The following is a 19,555-nucleotide window of genomic DNA, read 5'->3' as shown; positions in this document are numbered from 1 at the left end:
ATTGTAATATAGGCTGAAGAAGTTCCATTAAAACTGTGCAGGTGGCAGGTACCATAAGGCCAGCACATGCACTAATGCTTGTCCAGCAGCCATTCTAGCATGTCACAACAAGTGACTGAGAACAGGAGAACATTGCCTTTTGGGGACATCTTCCCATGACTAGAGCAGCCAAGTTGTTGGACCACAGCAGCTTTGGGACTGACACGACGCTACCATCGCTGCAGCGCACACTGCGGTCTGCTCAGGCTCGGTAACGCTAAGAAAGAGTTGCTGACCCCTGATAATGGGCACTGCAGATTAAGGCACCTGCTGAGCAAGTGCTGCAGGACACCTCGAGAAGCTTTGTAGTTAAAAATCTGCAAGACTGCTGATGAGCTCTAAGGCATGTGAAGAACTGGGGCTTAGGCAGAGGTTTAGTCTAGTTGGATGCACAGGTGAATCCAGCCCTTGAATTCCCAATCTAATTACAAGCTTTTTGTGGATATAATGGACATTCAGACACCTGCATACAGACATCCAAATGGAGGTGCCTTAATCTGAAGCCGAATCATACCTGGAAGGTCTTAAGAGAGAATGAACTGATGAACCTGAAGATCTTGGCACTGACAATAAAACTATTCAGGCCACCAAAAGCCAAATCACCCTCTGGAAGTGCCTCTCTGTGTATGTTTATTGCCTACTACCTCTACAGGGAGTCTGTAATGAGGCTCAAAGTTAATAGAGATAAATTCCAGCTTTGTTGGCTTTTTCCAAAGGTGGGAGATACTGCCTGGAAAGATCTTGAAGCTCTCCTAAACATTTTCCTTCTTTGGAGATGTAGAAGAGGCCTGTTTCCCCCATATACCTGTTGCTAAATGACAGTCTTCTCTGCCGTCATTTGCTGCTCCCACATAGGCAGCCCACTGAAATGCCTTAAAAACATTAAATGATAAAATTCTCTTTTGAACTGACTGCAACTGACAAAATTATAAGTCTCTGAACTTTTCCTCTGGAAGCTGCCAGAGGGTGTGAGAAAGTCTTATTTGCCATGTTGATCCTAGAAGCAAAATATAAGTGGCATTTTCACAAAAGCAAGTTTTTCGAAGTAACCTTGTTAGGTCGTGAAACCCTATCCTTACAAAAGAAATTTTAATAGATCCTCGTGGGACCAGGCATCTACCTCCTTCAATTCAGTGGACCAACTACTACTCTCGGTTATGACCAAGCAGCCACACTGATGGCAATTTAGAGCAGTGTGTCTAAAGACGTTTAGTAGATTTGCCCATCTACAGCATGCCGTGAGCTGCCGGTGGGAAGAAGCTGAGCGGGTTTGGGTCTCCTGGTCCTGGCCCAGGTGTGGGGTGGCTCTGCCAGGTGCTTGGGAGCCAGGCACAGCGACGTTCTGACGCAGCTGGAGAGGTTTCAGAAGCGGTGCTGGTGTCTCTGCGTGCCGCTGCTCTGCTCCGTGACGTGTCGGCATGCTCAGAGGTAGCTTTTGTGTTTATTTCTGTGCCACATTCTGCTCTTGTTTAGGCAAACCCTCTGTTTTCTCAGGTCTGTGAACTCTAAAATCAATCTGCCAGCTACCTGCAATAGGCACACAGTACAACTTTTCAGGTCCAAAATCTAAAAAAATCTTCTTCTAAGGGAATGATTTTACCCATTTTCTATTTCACTTCCCATGGCGTATGTGCTTAATTATTGTGCATGAAGCCACATCACCCATAGGCGTGTGCTTATCTGTGCAAATTTGCTCTGAGACCCAAATCATTATCATTATTCATAATTATCTGCACTGCTTGATCTAGAGAAACATAGGACAAAGGAGATATCATTAACCGAGTCACCCACTGGATATTACAACTGAAGTATAAATCTAAACTCACATAAGCCTTGTGCCTGACAGTAATGCATCTGTAATCAACGACAGATTTCTGAAGCTCCCCTGCCATTCAGCCCAACAAAATTATTTCTCCATATCTTGCCTCTTTGCCTCCACACTCAGTTAATTTTCACCACATCCATATCATCTTTGCCTGGATCTCTTTACTATAACATTTGGTCTTGGCAAGATCTCTTTCTCAGCAAACCAGCTCCTGTTTCTTGTTGGCTTGGGGTTTTTTCCATAGCTGGGTCAGTATCTGGTTAAAATGTTTCTGGACTTGATCCTTTTTGGTAGGGTTGGATAAGTAAGAATAAAAGCAGCATCATAGCTGCAGACCTGCAGCTGTGTTTTGCAGCACTGCAAAACAAAATGCATCCCTTAACAGTTTTCTTTTCTTCTTATCACAAGACCTGCACCACAACAGCAGTGCAGAAGTGCACCTCTGTGCAACTTAGATGATACCAAATAGCAGAACTAGCACAAATTCCACTTCTACCCTCCTCCTCCTATCCTTTGTTTCAGAGCTTTCCTGCTCTTGGGTGGTGCATTGTTCTGGAGCTTGCTGGGGCTTTACTGGTTCCTTGCCCAGCCGATGGTCACAGCAGATGCTGTGGCACTCCTGTCAGCAGGACTTGGTGTGAGATCAGTACGGAGATAGTTGAGGCTTGACCCTATAGCAAAACTCAAAGCTCTGCATAGTCTTGACCACAGTCCGGGGAAACATGGCTCATAAAGAACACAATGGCTGGCCAATGCAGGTGATTCATTTAGCATATTATTCCAGATGTCTTTCACCATTTTTAGTATAAGTAAAATGTCTCAGATGTGATGCCAGTTATTTCAGCTGTGTCTAGGCTGCAAGGCTCAGGAGCACTTCCCAGTGCTTGGATCGAGGTACACACAGTTTTTGGTGTAAAGGGCAGTAAATTATGTTTTTTAACTAGTATTGGAGTTTATGAACTCTGTATTTAAAATAACCAGTGGCAGAATCTGATGGAGAAACACGTTCATGCTTCTTCAAGAATGACTCAGTGTGGGTGCATGAGCCCAGGAAATAGTGGAGTAGCCAAGTACTTTGCAGTGAAAAGGTATCTTCACCACCTCATGCAGTCGTGCAAGGGTGTGGAGGCCAGTGCAGCCATGACCCTCCTTCATTTCCCTCTGTCTTCTCGTGGTTACAAGAAGGACTCCCATCAAGAGTCCATCTTATTAACTCTTAGCTTCTGTTAAATCTCTGCATAATTTTGAAACCTTCTTCCTTATTCCTTCAACAACCATGGTTGCCTTCAACCTTTCCTGACGAACATCAGGGGTTAGCCTTGGTGTGTTTTTCACAAGCTCAGTTTCTGCACTTCTGGTATCTTCTGCTAGCATCCACCCTGTGACAAACTGTTTCTATTAAGAGACTATACCAAGACGTATCTCATTTGACAAGGAAACTGCAGGTTCCCAACAGAGGCTTGGTATCTTACTTCCGCTAAGATGTAGCTGTCTCGGGTTGCATCCCAAGAGCTGAAGAGCAGAGCACCAGGACACGTCTGTGGCCATTACAGTGACAGTGTATGGAGCGCACAGTGATCCTCTGTGCTAGAGACATACAAGGAAAAGCGCTAACTGCAGCTGAGGACTTATTTCTCAAGGGCATGAAGCTCTTCACTGAGCACAGAGGTAGTGCTCTTCAGCTGTTTAAGACTTTATTTCTGCTTTCTGCTCCCTGCGGATTTATGTTCCAGCACCATATTGTGAATTGTACCTATCTTCAGCTTCAATTAAATTCATGAATGCAATATTGCAAACACAGCCGTCCTCTGAAGCCAAGAAAACATCAAGGTATTTTAGGGAACATCTACCTTCCTTTTTTCTCTGCTACAAACTGCTGCTCCTGCAGCTCACTGAAGAATTTATGGTATGGTATCTAATCATGGTACTTGTAATGGAGGCTTCAGGAGTTGGCTAAATCACCCAAAATCATGTTTTTGTGGTGACCATGTGAAATGCAGATAGGTCCTTTTCTGAAAGCCGTCACACTGGGCTGCAGAGCTCTGGAGTTGAACCTCCATGTGCTTAAATGTAAGGCATGTATGTAATTGATGGCACGGCTGGGACCTGAGGATGGAAATGTGTGAGATTAAAATTGTATTCCTTAGCAGGCAATACCAAATAAGATCATGTTTAATGTCTGTGCTAAGGGAAAATTCACATTATTTCATTCTCTTGGACTAAAATTGGTTTTTTGCTTAAAGGGAAGAAGTGTATTGCTATTACATTTATAATTAATGATAACCTAATCTAAGATTTGTACAAGCAGATTTAAACTGAGCTCTTATTTTGACACGTATAAAATTTTATCATTAACATCTTTATATTCCTGACTGACACATGGCTAATAGCATTGTAGTAGATTAAATCTTGAAGCAAGAGATGAATGTAGCTACAATATTACACAGGTGATTTTTCATATTCTGCTTTTTCATGTGTCTCCCCTTTATCAGAAACCTGCCCTTGTGTTCATTTGACTTGATTATAACAAATAGATAGCAATTATCTTGCTGGAAGGACTTCTGTGTTTTTCTTTCAACGTGTCCACCTATCCAGGACTTTCAAATGTATTCGTAGTGTTCTCCATGCCTTTTCACTTTGAAAGGCGTTTTTATTAAAAACAGTACTTGATAAACACATGATTACAAAAATGTGAACATTAATGAGGAATAGTGTCCCCAATAATCAACTCTTAGTAATTTATTATTTAACTTATTTCAATTTATAATTTGTCTTAATGACTGAGGTCAGTGACTTCAGGAGGATGCCAGCTTTAAAGGGCTTCAGCAGGTAGTTTGATCTCCTAGAATGAAACCTACTGTATTGCCTTTTTTAGTGCTTATGCAGATATGATCTCCATAGAAAGCGGACACCTTCTCAATATTAAGGGTTTTTTAATGACTTTGTTTTATCATAAATTACTCGATACTCATGTTATACAAATAAAACTGTTCTTATATTCCTGACCATTTTTTAATACAGCAAACAATGTGATCAGTCAGAAAAATTAAGTATTCCAAATTAAACACAATGGCTTCAGTTGCGTTCTTATTTTAAATAGTTAAGCAAGGAAAGCCAATATACTGCAGAATTAAAGGCTCTGACTATATAAACGTGTATAATTCAAATGCATTAAGTCTAAAATGGTTTGAAGAAAGCTGGGCACCACCCAATTGTACGTGTGGAATTAGTCGTGGAGTCCAGTATTTGCGGGAGTTAGGGCAGGCTGTGGAGTTGCCTGCTCAAACATTTCAAATTCAGTCAGTGCCAAAATTTGAGCTGCATGTGAAGTTTCTGACCCCTATAAGTGTGTGCACTTCAGAGTATACACTCAATCTGTAGGTTCAGAGATTTTTGTCTAAGCTTGTCTGTAGAGGTGAACACCTGACTTTAGTGGAGTTGATAGGAGTTTTTCAATAACTTCTACTGGAGCAGTATTTTACCCAAGGGTATGCTATTAATCCTTGCAATATTCTTTATGATCAGCCACTTTTCTAGAGACAGAACAAATACAGAGGTACTTGGGCTTTGCATCCCCATTTAGTTCTGTGTGATGTGTGCACTTTCATATTGCGTGGTACAGCTGCATAGATCCTACTTAAATCTGGGCTACGAGTGCCCCATTGCTGGTCGTGGAAATTAATCTGTTGGAATGCACTCCACGTGGCTTCTTGGTTACAGTGCTGCATGTGAAGGCAAGCTTTTGCTATAGCTCTGCAGCCTTCACCCTGATACGTATTGTAGCCTATGGAGGGGCTGTTATACTCAGTTTTAAGTAATATGCATCCCAAATATTGATGCTAGGTATTCCAGCTGCTTGCAGAGTTTTTCCATCCCTCTTTGTAAAAAATAAAAATCCATGAACCCCACTGAATGTGGTTAACAATAAAATAAATATATTAAAAAAAAAAAATCCTGGGATTGCATTCAATGTTCTCTCCAGCAGTGGAGAATAAGAGGGTGGAAGATGAATCAACATCCCAGGGTCGAGTGCTGCTGGGAACAGAAAGGTGCTTGTTTGCTATGGATATGGGACATCATTTGTCATATATGTTGTTTTTCGGTGAGTTAAGAGCTCAAATCCAGTCCTGCTATAAGCTTACTGGTAGATACTGCTTTCCAATCGGGAAAACTTTTTTGCAGAAGATGAGAACTGTGAGGATACGCTATGGAGAGTGGACTCTCCAGGATTACCGTCATTAACAATGTCACTGGTTTCACGATTGTCATAAGCCAGGTTAGGTTTGTGCTACCTTCAGAAGGGGCGGTTTCCCTGTCACTTTACTGTTCCTCATGGTAATGAGTAGGGTCAACCTGTCTACCCCACTGACAACTAATCCTTCTTCCCCTTCCCTGCAAATCAATTAATCCTTTCTTACATTCATCAGCCCTATCAGCAGCCTGATTCAGTTCACTGCTCAGCCCTGCAGGCAGGGAGAAGGGAGTGGGAGAATCCCCCCGTCCTTTGGCTGAAGCCAGCTGTGAAGAACACGCTGAGAATTGATGGAGGTGCTCCTGAGATGCAAGGGATGGCACGGGGCTGCTGAGCGGTGCAGTAAGTGGCTGCTGTCGGAGCAGATGGGCCAAGCCACGTGACAGCTATGGCACATGAATCCAGGTGGCTTTGCAAATGAGAGACTGAAGTGCAGTGACTAACAAACAAATGGAATAAGCTTTCACATTAAAAGTAAGGCATAAGTTACATGGAGTATATTGGGTTTAATAGACTGGGTAAGGTAATAGCTGAAAAACAGAAAGCCTTTACAAACACAATGAAAGACATGGAAGAATTTTCTTACCGAGACTTCTTCATGTGTGTCAAACGTCTGGTCTTCAGAAACACCAAAACTCCAAAATAGACAAAGATAATATGAGGAAGCACTTTGATTTTGACCTTCTGGATTAATTCCTGACCCAAACCCATCTATTCCAATCCAATGCCCCTAAACTATCCAGTGAGCTTTCAGGCTATAAATGAATCAAAATGAATCTGAGATCTTATTATGTGGAAATGTTGTCTCTGATATGATATCCCATTTTTCTTTTGAAATTGGCCCCTATTGCTTTAACATTACAAAGGCAGGTTATTAAGTGGGAGATAGAGGAAAATCATTCTGGGTAGGATTGCTAATTGTCCAAGCTTTAAAGGTAACCCTGTTCGAACTTCAGTGCTTCTATACATTTCAGGCTTCTTTTGAAGGTGGCTGTCTTCTGAAGGAATGTATCGAGTATGCTGCATTGTCGATTGCCATTTCTTAAAAAATGAGGTGCAAGTAAGGGTTTTCCTGTACAATCTTTTTTTAAGCAAACATGACTTTAATCTTGGCATTCTCCCTTTGTGGCAGGAAATGAGCTCCACTGTGCTCCCTTTCGGTTTTGTGGTTTTGATACTCCTCTCAGGCACTTGTCTTGGACCAGCAAGTGAAGATGGGAACTCCACCAAAGTGTTAAATATCTAGCATAATGATTAAACTTATCCCCTACCTGTCAGCTTCAGTAGTGTCTGATTATAAAGAATATTATTGTAAGTTATATTATTAATAATAATGAATATATATACAATTAATTTTAAGGTTCTGGAGACTTTTGCCCCTGTCCATCTAAGATTACTTCGTTCTCGGCATAACACAAAGGGTTAGTATGTTAGTATGGTGCCAGATTCAGCTCATATTTTGTAGAGAAGTAAATCCAGCATCACTTTATTGACACTGATAAAACAGATGGCAAAACCAAGCTAGACAGAACTGTAATTATATCTGTGATGTTAGAGGTGAAGATACGTTATTAAAACATTTCCCTCTTCTCTTTGAATAATGTGTAGCTCTTGCAGAATGTAAGCATCATACTGACAATATCAAATGTTGCTCTAGCTTTTGGATGGGAAAAAGTATATGGTGCAAAAGGGAATATGTGCAGAAGAACTATAAGAGCTCCTAATTAGCCATTATAGGATTCCATTAATCTCTTCAATCGACTAAAAGAATTATAGTCATTGAAGTCTATTTGTCTTAAGATGGAAAGAAGGCTTAACCAAAGCCTTTGGACTGATGATTGTGCGATGAAAAGCGTATTCTGTGCATCTAGCTACATCTTTTGGTTTTCTTCGAGAAGGTCATGGCCATCTTCAGATAACGTCAGAGCAGCTATCATTCAAGAGCGCTGAGTATATTAGTACATATTTTACCGGAGGTCTGACAAGCCGCCCATGGCTAAGCACGCATATACCCCAGCTAAAGTAATTTGTGTTCCTGGGTGGGAGTTTGGAGTTGGAGGTCACGAAAAGCAAAATACAGACCCAAATCACTTTAACACTTTTCTGTTTCATTGGTTAGCGTAATAGCCTGTATCTTGCATACAGCTGCTTCCTTGTGGCTATCAGCAGAGGGCAAGGTGGGCGTACGGGGGGGAAGCAGCGGCGTCCTGCCCAGCTGCGGGCTGCCTGTCCCCTCTGGGCTGCGCGTGTCCCTCGGGGGTGGCCTCTGCCTGGCTTCTGCGCAGAAGCTGCCAGGTCTTGCACGGTCAGCAGGACCGTCTTATCCCAGCAGTTTGAAAGCTGGAAATCATAAGCGGTTTTTTGAGTTTCTAACATTTGTGGGTGTGATTTTAATTTTCCTAATAGGAGACAATTACATTTGCTCCAAGAAGGTTTTCCTGAGTTTATGGGCAGCTTCAGCAGCATAAGCTCCCTCTCACCCAGTGAGCTCATACGTCAACAGTATTTCCTATTTAATGTATTTAACGTTTAATTGTTGCCCATGTTATCAAATAGGATAAGAAACTGCGTTGGGTTAAGGCTTCTGGAGGGAATCGGAATTGAAAATGCAGAAGAGGAGAAAGGGAGGAGAAACAATAAAGGACAGTGAACAGCAGAGAGGTGAATTAGCAGTGGCTATAAAGGTGGAGACATACTGCCACCGTGCAGTGATGATGATAAAAAGAAAACTAACCATATTTTGCCATGGATCTCTGGTGCAGACCCATCCTTGAAATTGGTGGGAATTCAATGGACCAGAGAGCACGTTATCTCTAATGTATTTTTTGGCTCACAGATCACAATTAAAATTAAATTCTGCCTTCTGCAAAATTAAATTGGACACACTGGTCTGCTGCAATGAATCCTTGATCTCGGTTGGTCTCAGTTGAGCTAGACTACTCAAGAAAAAAACAAATGATAACTATGGAACTTTCCTTGTGAGAGTATATGAAATTGCTATCATCGCACAAGTTATTTTCAAGGAAATCTAGGATGTATGGGTTACTTTTCAGGAGAGGATAGATTGTTTTACAGGCTTTTGCTATTGACTGCTGTTCCTATAGATCGTTCCATTCAAGTGTCTTGGCTGCAAAAGTATTAATACAAATGTTGTTATGAGATGATGATGTTCTCAATATTACATAGAATAAATGTTATCACTTAAATATTTTTGAAGTGCCAGCTTTTCTGCATGCTGCAGCTTTTTGCTAAGCTGAGCATACACTTGTCAAATGTTTTGAATTCTGTATTATTCAGTAAATGAGCATGTGGTTAATTGAAGTAGCATTACTATACTGGGAGGTGATCAGATTGCAAACGTATCTTTAACAATTGGCTCTTGTAAATAAAATAGAAGAGACCTGATTGAAATCTGAAAATGTCAATAGATGCAAAAAGCCACCTTAGAGCGTTACCTGTTAAAATAAGAGTAGAGAAGTAATGACATGGTCAATATTAACTGCCATCAGCTGGAAAGAAATCAGATTGTCAGGGATCTATAAAATTCTTGCCAAAGGAGAACCTCATTTACACATACAGATCTTCATACCCTTTGCTAAGAAAAGCATATGTGACAGCTTAGAGGTTTTAGCTGCCAAAGATCTTTCACTCTGAATACAGTAAATGTCACATCTATTTATTTATCGTTAAATTTTGCTAAGTATCTGTAGAAATATTTGGATTTTTTCTATCATAATGTAGATGTTTAAAAGGAAAAGAATCCAGATTATAATGCAGCTGTAGCACCAAACCATATGGCTGCTAAATGGGAGCAAAAATACACTACTGAATTACTGGGAGTAAACATAAACTGGATGCAATCTTCAGAAGAATATTAAATGGAATATATAAATACCAGAGTATTGCCATAAAATCATGCAATCAGACAATAGTAGCCATCAGGCAATAGATTATTTCACATGCTGAAAGTAATCACAGTTGTATAGCAATTTACGTTTTCTAAATGCCAGACTGAAAATATTAACTAATGAATCTTGGCAAGCACAGTGTTTCCACCAACTGCAGTGGTGGTTATAACAACATCTAGGCCTTTTTTGAGAGAGAGAAAGAGAGAAATAGGGCAGCCATCCTACACCCCAGCTTTATTAGAATCTGTCCGGAGTCCCAGGTGCTTGAAACAGTCTTGTTTGTCTTTAATTCAATTCAAGCCTTTGTCTTCTTTCTTTTAAGAAAATGTCTGTGGGTGATTTATTGGTATATTGGGTGGAATTTGCACTGTGCTGAGCAAGAACAAATGGTCCGGTGGAATACATATTCAGTGTTATGAATAGTGTCTGGCATGAGAGAGAGCTCAAATTAGCGTGGGTGTTGTGTTGCCTGTTCTTTTGCTCAGAGACAGTTTCATGGCAAGTCCATTTGGATTCTACATTGTATAAAAAGGAAAAAGTTAATAACTTGCAGGAGAAAAGCCTGTGTCTCTGTTCAGTCCGGTAGAAACTTACTGGGGGCAATTGTCAACTGTACTTTCCTATTTTGGGTCTCTTCTGTTGTTTTTTATAAAATGTAGAAGGAGAGGAGGCTTCTTCATCCTATCCACAGCCATCTTCAAACTGTGAACAAGAACTAAATGATCCTTGAACTTCAATTGGACTTTGTAAATTAGCATCCCAGGGAATAGACTTCCAGTATTCATAATTGTATGCTTAGAATTAGAAATGAGTTTATGAAGAGTTTACCTCAAAATTGGTCAGATTTATCAAGATTTCTTATTACTGCATGTTGAACTAGCTCTGCCTCTGGCAACTCAGATCTAAGTGATAGAGTGAAGACTTTCTCTCCTAAGTTTTATGTATGAGACAAATAGCAACTCTGAATATCTCTTTCTTTCTACAGATGATATGGAAGCAATTCCAGTCAAGCAGTTCGTTAAACACATCAGTGAGCTGTATTCTAATAACCAGCATGGGTTCTCGGAAGACTTTGAGGTACGATTTAATGATCCACCAATAAAATGTTGTTTTCCTAAAGTTAATTGTGTATTAATAGTTAGGGACCATGCGACATCTGTGTGATGCTGCCATGTCAGGTAAATGCAGTGCTCAAATGTATCAGAAGAAATAGGGAAATAGCAATTAGCCACCAGGTACGAGCAATGTGGGACTGGACATTTACAGATGCTTTCTAACCACCTTTAAGGTGCCTTTAAGGGGTGACCCTCCTAGGTTTTTATTAAATTGGAAAGCTGCCTGCAATTCCCCATGAACAACATGAAGATACAAGCAGTTGGTTTTAACCCCAGGCTTTTCTTACAATCTGCAGATTATTTTACTCTTGTTGGCCCAGAATTTGCTCCTCTTAGTCACACCGAGAAGTCACGTACCCCCTGAGTAGCCCAAAAGGAGTAAAATAGTGTTCACTATGAGTAAAAGTAGTAGAATTTGGTCTTTTATGAAAACCCAAACTATGGGTCAGTTCCTGGAGTCCTTGTTCGTGCTCTGTTCAGCCAGGAAAGATTGCTGTTAAAGTCGTTGGTTATTTTGTTCCAGTAAAACACGGAGAAAGGCTTCAGGATTTAGTTGGTGGTATTTACCTAATCTGACTATTTTAAAATTTGCATACCTGTTATGCATTTGTTACCTGTTTAGGACAGATTCTGACCTATAAATCTGGTATAAATTGGAGGTAATTCCAATGAAGTGAAGGTAGTTTTCCACCTCTGCGTTACCAAACCCATATTGTGCAACCACGATAAACATCACACAGTATGAGGACGGGCTGCAGAGTCAGGCCTTAATACGCACAAGTCAGTATTCTCTGGCTAGTTTTTAGGCATTTCTTTTATTCAGTATAATCACAGTCACTGCTGAACTTTTGGAAATATTGAGAAGCAGGAGGAGCCCCAGGAAATGATACTGCATGTGCTACTGGCTTCCCTACCAGCAAAAGGAGGTGTGCTTGTGCGCTGCATGTGAATCAGAGAGGCAGCTCTGCTTACAAACAAGGCAATGAACCAAAATAGGTGGCCTAATATCTACGGCTTCTTTGCTTACTGCAGTAAAGACAAGACTGTATGCAGGAATTTTTTTTTTAATGGGATCATTTAAAACATTTATTGTTGCTGTTTGGTTACTGTCTATAAAGAGTGGCTGCTTTGTCTGATGCCCAAAAACCGTTGTGTAAGTTAGAAACATTTTGTATTCATGAGGAAGGCAAATGTGTAAGGTGTTAAAGTGATTTAGTTCAATTGACTGCTGGCTGGATGGCTGAGCAGGAATATTGAGGCATTTAACAATGTTGATGGTATTCAGGACAAACATTTATTCTCCAGAGAGTAGAATTTGATCAGGATGATCAAATGCGACTCACTCTTCTCAATTATTTATGAATTGCGACCCCAGTGCTATTCATCACAGCTGGGTTTTACACCATTTAATTATTCAAAATAATCAGCAACACATCTGTAAACTTGGTCTGGCTTTAAGCAGGCTTTGCTTCAGCTGTCGCAAAATCACTGCTATTAACAAATGTTGGACACCTTCCGCCCGTGTTTTAGCAAAGAAAAACACTGCTCTAATAGCCTTATTTTTCCCTTCTTCCTGGAGCTCCCTGCTGCGAGTGCCACGCTGTGGCAGCCAGTCGGAGAGATAGCTTTGGCCAATTAGTCCTGTTCTGGGGAGCACAGGGTCCCCTCTGAAGGGAAGTTAAACTCCTCCGACTGCACTATGTGTGCCAAATTCTATTCTCCGTGCTGGCTTAAAATTTGGAGCGTCTGCTTTGAAGTGAGTATAGCTACTCCAGATGTATTTCTCCGTAACTGAGGTCTCAGCTTCCTAAAGAGTAAATGAAATCTCCTCCTAGAGTAAGGAGAAGGAATAGGAACAAGACAATCACTGTCTGGGATAAACCATCCGGCTCCCTTTCATTGCTTGTGTTCTGCCCTGCTGATGCCTCGTGGGCCTGATTTTCTTCCTTATGGTTCACAGCGATGGGACAGAGGAGTGAAACCCAGGATTTTTCACAAAGCCTGTAGGTAAAATGTTTCTCAAGTGCCTAAACTGACTCAGAGATCAGAATCCCAGTTTGGAAAGCGGCTGAGGAATAGAGGATCCTGAGGTTACATTTATACAGTAGCTATTGGAAGTGGCTAGCGGTGTAAATTCTCATGTCTGGTCAGATCCAGCCGTGGTGTATGTCCTGGAATTGTATCTGCCAGCTACAGTGAAGACGTAGCTAAAGTTTTATGGAGAAACAGTAGGATTCCAGCTGAAACAGAAAACCCAATGTTACAAGGCTGCTAGCCTTGGGTGGAAGGTACCACAGCCATATCATGCCTTCATGCCTGGGGAACTCCTGAAAAGAGGTATTAGGTTCTGCAGTTATATGAGTTTTTTACAAAAAAATCTGCTTCTTGCATCTAAAAAGAAGAGAGAAGAGGATGGCAAGGATGCTGAAAAACTATGACCAATACTACAGCATAAATAAGTCTTCCCAAAGGTAGCCAGCACATGGGATTTTTTTAAAGGAAAAAAAAATCAAAAATCTCTTCAGAAATTTCTGTGGCAGGAGATTTAGAGTGGAACCTGTGAAAGGAAAGACTAAACTAGGCACACACACACTCTGCCCGATGTAGAAGGTAAACATTCTCCGTTTGTTTGTTGCTAGTTTTTGGTGTAAGTCTCTTCCTGTGTTTTTGGCAGTGTGTTGTGGGTTGTATTGAGTTGGTTTTTACATGAAGATTCCTTTGAAAGCAAACTGTGTGAATAGTCCCTATTCCTCTTAAAATGAGCTGTAATTACAGGTAAATATTTTGTGAATGTACTTAGGAAGCGTTTTATGTGTAGAGGAAAAAAGGACTTTGAACTCACAAATCTTTCCTTGGAAAGTACATCCAAAATGAATCCTTATTCCCTTTGGGTAATCATAGTGCAAGTAGCCAGCTTTATTGTCTGGTGATAGCTGGGCTTTCTTGTATATACAGAATTGTTAAGATTTCCTTTGAGTCCTATGAATTTTCAATTTTTTATATAAACAAGAAATATAGGGCCCAATGTAATACTGAACAACAAATAGCTTTTTAAAATAAAGTCCACGATCCTGCATTGCCAGTTCTAGTCTCTGATATAACTCTTTGACTTCTACCTTGGAATTTGTTCAACCTAATATTGAAAAAAGTTCAAGGAGGTTTTTTGGCTTGCTCTCGGACGGCTCCAGCACCCTCTTGCTGTAGCATACAGGCTGACGCACCACATTTTTACAGGGCAGCACTGGGGCAGGGTTTGGTGGCAAGACTGAACAGAGACTGAGAGGCTTCCTGAGCCAGAGATTATATCTACTCCTTGTCTAGCCAGAGATTTTCTTGGCATCATTATGTTTAATAGTCTTTGATAGACCTTTCTTCCATAAATTTCTAATTGCCTCTTGAACCCTTCTAGACTTCTGGTGTCCAAAGCATCCCATGGCAATGAATTCTACAATTTGTTCCACAAGAACGGACTTCCTTTTGTTTTTAACTCATGCCTAATAACTTCTCTTGGTGCCTCCTAGTTTTTGCATTACAAAGTACATCCCTGTTCACTTAAATGCCTCACATGATTCTGTCTGCCTCCCTCATATTCCTCCTTAATCATCTGTTTTCAAATCTGAAGAAGTCTAAACTATTTAATTTGTTTGTTTGAGGAAGCCATTCTAGACTTATGATGACTTGCTCCCTCTGTACCTTTTTTTCTGCCTTTACCATAACCTGTTCAAGATGGGATGGCCAAAACTGTGCACAGTATTTAATGAGTGGGTTTACTGCAGAGTTCTGTGGGAGCGCAGTGATGTTTTCTGTTTGGTTTTCTATTACTTTCCTTCTTTCTAACATACTATTTGTTTTTTAACAACTACTGAGCACTCAGCTGACACCTCCAGAAAACTATCAGCTGTGACCCCAAGGTCTTGTCACTGAGTGGCAATAGCAAATTGGGAACCTGTCAGTATGTATGTATAGTTAGGGTTGTTTTTCCCAAGTACATCACTTTGCATTTATCAACATTGAATTTCATTTGCCATTTTATCACTCAGCTACTCAGTATTGCGAGATTGTTCTGCTTCCCTTCACAAACAGCTTTTGTTCTAATTATCCTGAATAATTTTGTATCATAAACACACTTTGTCTCCTCTGCAGTCCATTTACGAATAGGTTAGGTCCCTGTAAGGTCCCACAGGTGAAGTCTGAACACTGACAATTCCTGGGCAGGTGAGTCCCACCTCTGACCTGTTGGTATACAAGGCGAGTTTTCCTTTTGCTCCAAGCCAGATCAGGTTTTTAAGTAATCTTTTCTGAGAGGTCTTTTCACAAACATTTTGGAAATCCAAATACTATTCTTTTCCAGACTGTTCTTACCTGTAGACTTCTTCAGGGACCTCTCCACAGTGTGTTAGAGGCATTCACTAGCTCTGCTATTTATTACAGTGTCTAACAGTTTGCCCCACAGAGAAGTCAGATTTAGTGGGCTGTAGTGCCTGAAATCCCTTCTGGATCTCATTTTAAAAACTGATGTCACATTTGTCATCTTCTATTCCCCTGATAGCCTGACTATATAGGGCATGTGCCCTCCAAATTCTTGTATCAAAAAGAGTGTGAAGTGCCACCTCCCACAGTAAACCTTTTCACTCCCTCCCCCTGGCCAGTTACTGGAATAACACAGTAAGTTTTTTGAGTAGTGGTGTCCTTTTGCTCTAAGAAAGGAACACTAAGGAAAGAAATCACCCTCCATCCCCAAAGCTAACTATGAATTTTTATAGTACAATGCAGTATTTGGATTTTTGAGATCAGACAGTTTTATTTCCTTCCTCCCTAATTCTGGAGTGGGTTGGTCAGTGCTGCTGCGGGAGCGATTAGAGTGGGTGAATGCAATCTCCGCAGACCTCTCCTGCCTGTGGCCGTGTGAGTGTAATGATTCATTGCCAATTTGGAGTCTGAACAGGCTCGCTGAACTTGGAGGCAGGCTGTCTAGCTCCCTCATCACATAAATTGAAAATATCTTTATACTCCAGTGGCACCTTCTTCTAAATGTCCTGAAATGTAAGAAAATAACATAAATCTATATCTTCAGCGATGTGGCAGGGATTTGCTAACGTTATTCTCATGGTTGCTGCTGCTTGGGGCAGGGGTCAGTAGCTCTTTTTAACCGGTGACCTCAGAATGTTATTCTCTAGTGAAGGGCTGCATTGAAGACAGATAATGCTGCACTTTGCACATTTCTTGAGACACTAAAAACACTGCATAGTTATACTGGCATCCCTTACAGATTAGACACAGCTTACACCAGACACATGCTTATAACTGCATCTACACCAAGGAATTTGGCAGTAGAAAGATGCCATTTCAAAAGCATGCTGCTAGCAGACATTACTGTGCTGGGAAATGTTTTATAACCCTGGCCCAAAACTGCCATAATTAGAGGTATTCTCAGCCTGTGCGTTGCTGTAGTGCAACCAAAGGGAAGCAGCACTGTGAAGCTGGAGGAGGAAGGACTGCTCTAGAAGAGGGTCTTCCTGGAGTTCTCCATTCTTATCTCACCGCTTGACCTACCCTAAGAAACTGGCATTGTGAATTAACAGATGAAGTTGAAGAGAAGCAATAAAAGAAGTTCAGATATCTGGGCTTTCTTACTAACCATAGCACTGCAGCCATACCGAAAGATTCTGCCTGGAAGCCCCGCTCAGAGGAGCCGTAGCCGCACACGGGCAACGCAAGGTTTCGGTTGGACTGTCACACCTCCCTGCCTAATGAAGGGCAGGATCCTGCAAGCAAACGGTCCTCCACCATCCCCTCCTCTCTCATTCATTTACAGGAATTTTTAGCTATCTATTCATGATTCCTCCACTGTTATTCCTGTGTTGAGTTCTTTTGGTTTGTTTATTTTCCCCTTCTTTCTAGGCTGTCCCCAGCTCACCTCTCTCTTGAGTGCCGTTGCAGAGTTTATACTAGTGCTAAATTATCACAAAAATCTACGCTATTCCTGTGGGATATCTTCAAATACTATCTGCTGTCTCTGTTGGTATGCCGTCTTCGTGTTTGCTGTGATAAAACAAGCAGCAAGAGCGCTACCACAGAATTCTCTAATTTGGGATTAAAATAATAGATCAAAAATTATTTTAGGGGTGGATGAACTAGCTGCTTTCATGCTGAGAAATATCACAATAATATCAAAACATAGCTATGGATCTTCTCTAATTTAGTCCTTCAGATTAGGATCCTTTCTTTGTTCATGATTCCTCCTCATTGCTATTCATAGGCTTTCACAGTTCAGCCCCTGCTAGGACATCAGACTGAAGTAATGGGAAACAACAGCAGCACTGCGTAAGGCCAAATCAAGAGTCTGAGTTCCTGCTCAGTCACTGTGGCAAAAATTCTTGCTCAAAACCTTATATTGCCAGCAAGACGCTGGAGCAGTTTGATTTTACACTTAAATGGAAATTCTTTGAAGTTTAGAAGAAACTAATCTGTAACTTGTTTCAGAAAGGCAATGAAAATGGGTCGTTAAACCTGGGTGTATCAAATTCCAATTAGCATTAGCATGGACAATATAATTAAAAGGTAAATTAGCCATAATAGCATAGACTAGAACACTTTTTACAGTAACTAACGGTCAATTGAAACCATGTACTTTGGTTTCTTGGGTTGTCAATGATAAGTTGAAAGGACAGGATAAGAGCCTGTATCCATTCATCTTTGGACAGTAATGTGTTCTGCAAAGTTAAACGTGAGGAGCAGCAGTGTGCTAGCCAGCGCCATTAAAATCAGTGGAAAAGACTAAGCGGGATTAAGGAAAGCTGAAGAAAAGACTCTAGAGCTGAAAAGTTTGTGGGTGAATTATGGATGTGGTGATACGGATGCTATCTGTCCTCCAAGGTGCCCGTAGTGGTTTTCTGCTAATTGGAGAAGAGTTTGTTTAGGCTGCAGTGAGCAGCCTGGCATCGGACCTGACCTGGTGGCCTGCCGGCAAACTTAAGTTATAATAATAATATAATCATGGTGATGTTTTAAATGCAAATGAAAGACTTGGTAGCTGGTAAGATTTAGAAATCCCAGGGTGTTCATTGCATAAGCAATAGAAATGCTGGGAAAGTAAATATGTAATATACATAAATGTGGTAAAATGGCATAATTAGGATGGTGACTTTTTGGAACTTCCTCCAGGGTGATATTTATTAACACCGGGCTGTCCTCTTCTGCCAAAGGGTAAATAATACTCTGAGCAGAGGCATAGATAACAGGCTGCAACTAGTCCCGTCTTCTTGCAGCACTTTGTGCATTGATGAAAGACAACCACTTTTGACTTTAATAACAAAGGAATGTTAACTTATGCCTTACTGTCTGGTGGGGTGAGCCTGTGGTTTAGTAATTTGCTGTTAGAATTTGGAGAGGTGAACTTGGGAGGGTAAACCACCCTCTGCTCTCAGCCTGATCTGTCCATGCAGCACAGCCAAACTTTGTCAGTGGCAAACGTGGAGCTGGAGGATGTCCTCAGGCCCCTTCTCGTTGGACAACCTCAGCATCCCAAAGCATTGGTTGTGTCCTGGACAGGGAGGCGGGGGTGAAGTCAAAATGGCCTTTTATTGTTCTGCGTTGATTTTTAAAAACACAAAAAGAGTTGAGGTGCATTGGCAACAGGGAGCTTTTCTTTAGCAGTCTCCTTTTGCTATGTTTTGCAGTGCGCAGATATTGGAATCCACCATTATAGCAGCTTTCCAGAGTATTAAAAATCATTTAGAATGTTATGTGTTGAAAAGCCATTTTCAGACGATCAGCTCTCACAGCGTCAGACCTTCTTTTCCATTGCTGTGTTTTTCACCGTCTTAGCTTAATCTTCCCCTTCTATTAACTTTATATTGGCCAGCTGGGAACATGTACAGTTGAGAAAACAGTCAGCATCAACATAAAAAGGTTAATTAAAATGATTAACCTCACCAGCAATTCCCTTATGGAAAAATCCTATAGAATTTAATAGAAAGTGATACATTTACTATGTAGTATTTAAACTGTCAGAGAAAATTCCTTAGCAGGGAGGTAATTCCCTATTAAATTCTATAAGTTTTTAGAGTATTCTCCACAGAACCTTATTGGATTCATCTGAATTAAATTCTACAGCATTTGGCATAAATGTTTCAATGCTAATAACTTCTAAAAAAGAATTTTGTAATGATGCAGGAGTGTAGAGTTTGACGTGAGGCTTTTCAGAAGCGAGGGATTATTTTTTAGGAATGACCTACAGCGGTACAGCAGTGGTGTTATATGATTTCTAAATGCAAAAAAAGGTAAAACAAAATTACATTAAATCAACCTAACATGTAAGTAGTTCTGCTTTTCCAGTTATGACTTAGGCTGAACTGATCCTGCCCGTTGTGTAATCAGAAGTCCCTCGCTTACTGGAGCTGACAGGCAGAATTAG

The 19,555-nt window shown here is 40.9% G+C and overlaps 1 protein-coding gene across 3 annotated transcripts in view; it reads left to right on the top strand.

Annotated features, from left to right (window-relative positions):
• PTPRG (protein tyrosine phosphatase receptor type G) overlaps window positions 1–19,555 on the top strand; it is a 416,558-nt gene that overhangs the window by 373,971 nt on the left and 23,032 nt on the right. For all 3 annotated transcript variants that reach the window (XM_075053584.1, XM_075053587.1, XM_075053585.1), the window contains one exon: window positions 11,010–11,101. In XM_075053584.1, coding sequence (XP_074909685.1) covers window positions 11,010–11,101 — 92 coding nt within the window. The remainder of the gene's footprint in view (window positions 1–11,009; window positions 11,102–19,555) is intronic.

Source organism: Buteo buteo, chromosome 21, assembly GCF_964188355.1.
Source record: "Buteo buteo chromosome 21, bButBut1.hap1.1, whole genome shotgun sequence".
NCBI lineage: Eukaryota > Metazoa > Chordata > Aves > Accipitriformes > Accipitridae > Buteo > Buteo buteo.
Note: the sequence above shows the minus strand (reverse complement) of the source record. Positions and strands in the feature narration are given on the sequence as shown.